This window comes from Apiospora hydei (assembly GCF_038363865.1).
Source record: "Apiospora hydei strain CBS 114990 chromosome Unknown utg000007l_segment0_segment0, whole genome shotgun sequence".
Classification (NCBI taxonomy): domain Eukaryota; kingdom Fungi; phylum Ascomycota; class Sordariomycetes; order Amphisphaeriales; family Apiosporaceae; genus Apiospora; species Apiospora hydei.
In genome coordinates this window covers 1,123,115-1,129,114 of record NW_027117366.1, presented here as the reverse complement: position 1 = coordinate 1,129,114, position 6,000 = coordinate 1,123,115, and the positions used below count along the sequence as shown (strand labels likewise).

General features: G+C 53.5%; 1 protein-coding gene across 1 annotated transcript; it reads right to left on the bottom strand.

Annotated features, from left to right (window-relative positions):
• Positions 1 to 964: 964 nt before the first annotated feature.
• Positions 965 to 3,320, bottom strand: PG997_009425 (C2H2 transcription factor (Sfp1); the record flags this gene model as incomplete). The annotated part of the gene is made up of 5 exons (XM_066813740.1): positions 965 to 1,150; positions 1,238 to 1,418; positions 1,501 to 2,547; positions 2,663 to 3,203; positions 3,284 to 3,320. 5 exons carry the CDS (start codon positions 3,318 to 3,320, stop codon positions 965 to 967), a joined length of 1,992 nt encoding a protein of 663 aa, XP_066665702.1.
• Between the last annotated feature and the right edge of the window lie 2,680 nt (positions 3,321 to 6,000).

Sequence of the window (6,000 nt, the reverse complement as noted above, 5' to 3'; positions counted from 1 at the left end):
CGAACAGGCATCACCCAACAGTATCCATGAAGTTGCAGCCGTATTGGGCATGTCCTTCACGGTTACGGGTACGGGTACGGTGGTCGTGAGGTGGAATGCACGTCAGTTGGTATTATGCACAGACAGTCCTGCCTTGTTACTTGGTAACGTCGTGCAGGGGCTCTGTTGCAAGCCCTGCGTTAGCGCCGGCCAGAGTGCGCCCAGGCTTGTAACGCGAGTCATTGCTTGTACGGTGGGTTACCGGGTTATCGGTCCACCTTCACGAACACCCATTGCCGAACTTCCAGCCTTGGAACTTCACATGGCGACGGTCGAACCGCTGACGTAGGGGAACCATGCTCCCGGCCACAATGGTCCGTCCGTTCGTCGTATCCGACATGGAGATCAGGTATCACGCTCCTGGCCCCGGCCAGAAAACGCAGCAGCAGTGGCAGCAGTAATAGTAGTAGTCGCTGTAGATTCATGAGAAAAAACCGCCTATTTGCTTTTTGTATACGTACAAGCGAGCAAGCAAGCAAAAGTATAAAGGACGAAACGAGTTGAGAGGATTGCACTGCGCTGCAATACAGTGGCAGAAACGCTGCTGTAACATCAAACAAAAGACAAATGTAACTTTTAGTAAACCTCCATCCCTTCCTCACCTCACTCAGATAAGGTGTTTTTCGTATACCGAGTGATGCAAGCGTCAAGTCTATCGGGGTATATACGGCAATTAACCGCTCAAAAGCAATCTCGAACGCCAGCCCCAATGCATAATGGAAAACATGACTTTTCCCCAGCCGTAAAGTAAAAGCCTCCGAGGCCGTGGCGAAAAAAGGGCCAGCTGTATCCAGTCTATGTGTGAAAATGTCTAGTTTGAAGGAGAAGCTCAGCGCGAGGTCTCTGGTGTGAGCACACGACCAAGAGCCGCTGCCGAGGGTGACACACGATCACGTGCGATGGTCTTGTCGAGAGACGCGCCCGGTCACATTTGCATCTCTTCGCCAATACCGGGTAATCCATGCGACATATTCATGTTGAGGGCGCTGAGGTTAAGCGTGTCCGGAAGGTTGAGGTTCATCGGGTTGCCAGTGGCATTGCCGCCGGCTAGTGAAGCCTTCAACTCGGCCATCTGAGCCATGGCTTCGCAAGGTGGTGAATGCAGTTTGTGCTGCAGCAAAGGTTAGCCACTAGATGACCCGATAGCCCCCGAAGGGATAAACTCAAATTAAAACAAAAACAAAACAAAAACACTCACGTATTTCAAACCGTTCAGGTTCTTATATCGCTTATTGCACCACTCGCACTTATGTGGCTTCTCTTTCTCCATGCCCATTTCTCCAGGATAGGGGGCCGATGTTTCTGGGTTGACAATGGAGAACGTGCCATCTCCATTTTCGTGCAACTGTTGTGTCTGGTGACCATGTTGTTTGTGGTACCTTGCATAATCGATTAGCAACCGCATTCCAGCGAGGTGACGGAACCCCCCAAAAAATATTGTGCCAGATAAAGAAAACTCACTTTAGACCGTTCTGGTTCTTGTACGCCTTCTCGCAACCAATGACAGGGCACTTAAACGGCTTGTCCTCTTCGCGAGGTATCATGAGACCACCCGGGTTACCACCAATGGCACGCTGGAGCATGGCGAGTTGCTGAGGATCAGTAATGTCACCAAACTGAGATTGGTCCAGGCCGAATTGCGCCATCTGCTGCTGCAGAGCCCGTTGTTGCGCAGAAGCTCCGTTCGGGCTGTACAGACGCTTGGCTGGGTCGTCGATGAAGAAACCGAGATCCTGAGAAAAGTCGCCAAAATCCGACATGTTGCCCATTCCACCAAGGCCATCATCGACTCCATTCGGTTGCTGGGTGGTGAGTGTCGGCGTGTTCACCGACGAGACAGTGGGGTTATTTTGGAAGCCGAAGCCAGACGTGCCGGGGGTTGAAGGCTGCGAGGTCCGAAGCGCTTGCTGTTGCATGTTGGTACCGTTCAGGTTGAGCTGCAGTTGCGGCCGTTGTTGCTGACCAAACATTTGCCGGGTTTGTTGAATGGTACGCTGGGTGCTGTCGTCGAGCTCCATGTGTCCGACAGCGTCTTCCATCTCCATGTCGCCCATCGCGTCGAGGTCATCGTGGGCTTGAACATTCAGCAGCTGAGACTGCTTATGGGAAGAGCTGTCAAGCCCAGAGTGTTGCCGGCCCATCTGGATGCCACCGAAGCCCAAGCCATTGCCGTTGCTTGTAATATTGCGAGCCTGTTGGCCGAGGCCGAAGCCGCCGCTTGTGGGTGCGAAGGACTGTCCATTATGTGATGCACCATGCATCGCGGAGCCGGACACCGAGGGTCTGCTCATCGACAAACGTTGGCCCATAACGTTTGTCCGGTTTGGTTGCACATTGTTCGTGTGGACTGTTTCATAATGGCGTAATAGATCGTGCATCGTATCCAATTTCTGATCGCAGCATACAAAATTGCGCAAGTATTCGGCCTCCATTTTAGGAATATACGACGAAGAATGGAACGAAGACGACGGCTGTGCGCCCGTAAAGGGTGAGCCGGTTACCATGAGGCTGTCGCAGAAGTGTCAGTGGACGATGCGACTTACACGTCAAGAACTCTATGCAAATGTCTCAAACACGAGCAAATCGACGCGGGGTTGTGGCACACGAGATGGCAATAACTTACTCTTCTTTGATGAAACTTCCGACCGACAGGCCTCCCCAGCTCATGCCGTTCATGAGACTGCCGGCGAGGCTTTCGCGGCGGCCGCGTGCCTGGTCGCGGTTGGCGTTCATGGAGATGGGCTTCGGCCCAGCGCTCACAAAGGAATCATGACGACCACGGCCAAAGGCCGTCTCAAGACCTGGTGCAGTCATGTCGAGGTCGCCGGCTATGTCACCTGGGACGTAGTCGTTGGGAATTCCGTCAATGAAGCCCGGATTGCTGTGCAGCTGTTTTTGGAGGGGGCTGTTTTGGAAATTTTGGTTGTGGGAACTGCTGCTGTTGTGGTGGTCAAGGTCGTTCAGAGTGGTGGGTGATTGCGACCGTGAAGAGCGGATGTTCAGGGTGGCGATATTAATGGGTTGCGACTTAGTGGATGAGTGGCTGTAAATGTAACTACTGGTCGTATCGACGGGCGTCGCAGGCTGTGGTGAAGGCGAGGGCGAGTCGAGAGAGTGTGAAGAGGATGGTGTAGGAGCAGCGGCGGCGGCGACAGCGGAATCGCCTGCAAACGTATCGTTGCTGGTGCGGCTGGCAGACGGGTGTTCGGGGTGTGACTGCTGGGACTATTTGTCGTGGAGGTACCCGTCTTGCCTGTCAACCAAGAACCAATGCCTCTCATGGCAGCGATGTGGGGTTCCTCTGAATAATATCCGGGAAAGAGGCAATGCGCGAGGGGAGTGGGAGACAGACAACACAGAGAGAGGAGCGAGTACAAGCAGGCCGGAGCGCTAGGGCACTTCTGGAAAGTAGTACGGATGCTGATGGGTAATGTAGGCAGGCAGGCAAGTAAAACGCCAGCAGGCCTCTTTTTTTTGGGCGGCAGGTATGCAACGCAGGCAGGCCAAGACGAACAAGAGGAAAAAAGTATACTATCCAAATCCCGCAGACCACTCTGGTTCACAGCAGGCGGTTGTTTGTGTTGTGAATAAGAAAAGTCGGAAATAGGACGTCGGATGGGATGCGAGGGATGTCGACTTGATGAGGTCTCATAAGATGTTATGTATGGATTGTGGTAGGTGTCTCCGACGTATGTGTGTCTGGTTAAGTACCTACCGCCTGCATGCACATCCAATGCACCTCCCCCCTGCTCGCTGTGTGAATTGCCGCTTATGGGGGTTAGGCTTTGGTGCAAGACTGGTCACAAGTACGGGATCTTTACTTGCTCGTTTCTCTACCGAGCTGGTACCAGACTCAGACTGAAGGGGAAAGTACTGCCCGAGCCTGGCAGTGTCAGGACTCAGGATGGGTTCCCAAAATTGTGGCCGCCGTAGGCTTTACGAGGGAGGCGGTCGGGGTTATGGATGGATGGAGATGAGCAGTTATGGGGTATGCGTAATGGATAATTGGGCTGGAGGGAAAACGGAGTCGTTTAAGCCAGCGGCGGCTTGACGCGACTAAATTTCCAAAGGGTCCAGGTCCAGGTTCAAGGTCCAGGGAAGTGGCTAGTCGACCACGCCAGCAGCAGCCCGGGATCAAGGCTCTTCGTCGTAGGTAGCAGTGGTAGGTATGTAGAGTGGAAAGCAGAGCAGGAAGAAATGTCGAGGGACGGACGGGGTGCAAGATATTCGGCTCAGACGTCTTGCTTGGGACTGGGCTACGACGAGCACTACCAGTACGGTCGGTGCAACGTCAACGGAGATGGTAATCAAGAAATCAAGAGCAAAGCAGCTAGCTACCTTTCTCCCGTTTGTTTCTGATCTCAAGTGCTGGGGGAGGGTGCTCGGCAGGCGACTGGGAGAGTTTATGAATGCGTGGAGGCTCCAAAACTATTGATGTACTTGACATACATACATTGATACAGTACATGCCATCCCCCGCCCGTCTTATAAGTACGGCAACACGTAGCAGCACTGGTCCTAGACGAAAAAATGAATTGGAGTGAGGACTAATGTAATCTGAGGGTCCGTGGCTGCAGATGCCACATGGGAATGGTAACCTTATTCCAGAGGTGAGTCAAGTTGGTTTGCCTCTAACTTCTTAGGCCTTGGTGATTCCAGCACATAGTGGGATGGGTTACGCTACCTACAAGCAAGTCGAGCAAGTCGAGTATGAAGGTTCATTCATAGTCGAGTGTGCCTGCGGCCTGCGGCCTGGCTGGCCTGGTTGCTTTCCCGCTCGAGTCTGCCGCTACGAGCAATATGTTCGCACAATGCAATGGACAAACTGGCGCATGCACGGATTAATAAGACGATCCCGACCCTCGGAGTCGGCGAGGGAGCCGCTACTGCGACGCAAGAGCCTCGACAGCCTGTCCCTGGGTTTGGGACGAGATGAGGAGATAAGATGAAATGGGGAACTGGAGCTGGAGTATACCACACACGTCCCATTTAGATGATAGATGTGGCGCTCAAGTTGACGCCTTGCACCTCAACTTGTGGAGATATCTGTGTTGCGCGTCTCGTGGGTTCAGGCCCTGTACTCGTGTGGAAGTGCAGATCTGGGTATACCGGAGGAGGGCACATGGAGCTATGGGTGTTGTCCAGGCCTGATAGGCTGCTCGGCTCCGACCTGAGTTGACGAGTAACCCACGGAGCCTGCGGTTTACGAAGATGCAGACCTCCTCCGCCCTCGGGAACCGACAGCTTCAGGCCATCTGACGTTCGATGTCGTAGGTTCAACATATGCACGGAGGATTCAATCAAGCCAGGGGGGACTGAAGCCAGCGAGCCGGGTTCAGTTACGGTAGCCAATGATCTACTGCCGAGAGCCACTTTTCGTTGAGGATAACAGAAGCAATTTCAGGGCACCTACGCTATGGACGCTCTGCCTGCTACGGATGTATCGATCAAGTGTTCGTAATAATCTCCTTCCCCCAAGAGAGCGCGGTTTGGCCGCCCAGGCCCAAGAAAGCAGGTATCGTCAACCCCCTCCCTGCTCCTGGTTCAGCGCTGACGTTCGAGGTGAGCGAAACGGCCACTTCCCGATTATCGTCAACTTGTTTGCCTTCAGTCCTGACTCATGTATGCATGTCAGATGCCCAAGAGGGTGTGCAGTCAGTGTGCAGTGCCAGTGTGTCAGGGTTACACTTGGATATTATGGGCGAGTCACTTATGATCAATTTGATGGTGAGACCCATTCATGCAGGTAAGCCGGGATCCCGGGAGTCGATAGTTCTCAACCTTCTTGCCTTGCCTGGACTGGACTTGGCAGCTACCACCTAGGGAAGGGAAGGAAGTATGATTTCGGAGTCGATCCGCGACGACATCATCCCGCCTGCCCGGCTGCTAAGTTTTTGTTCGAAGTGACGAAGTGATTGAGTAGATACACAGTCCCTGGGTCGGCTAGCATGCGCAACTAGC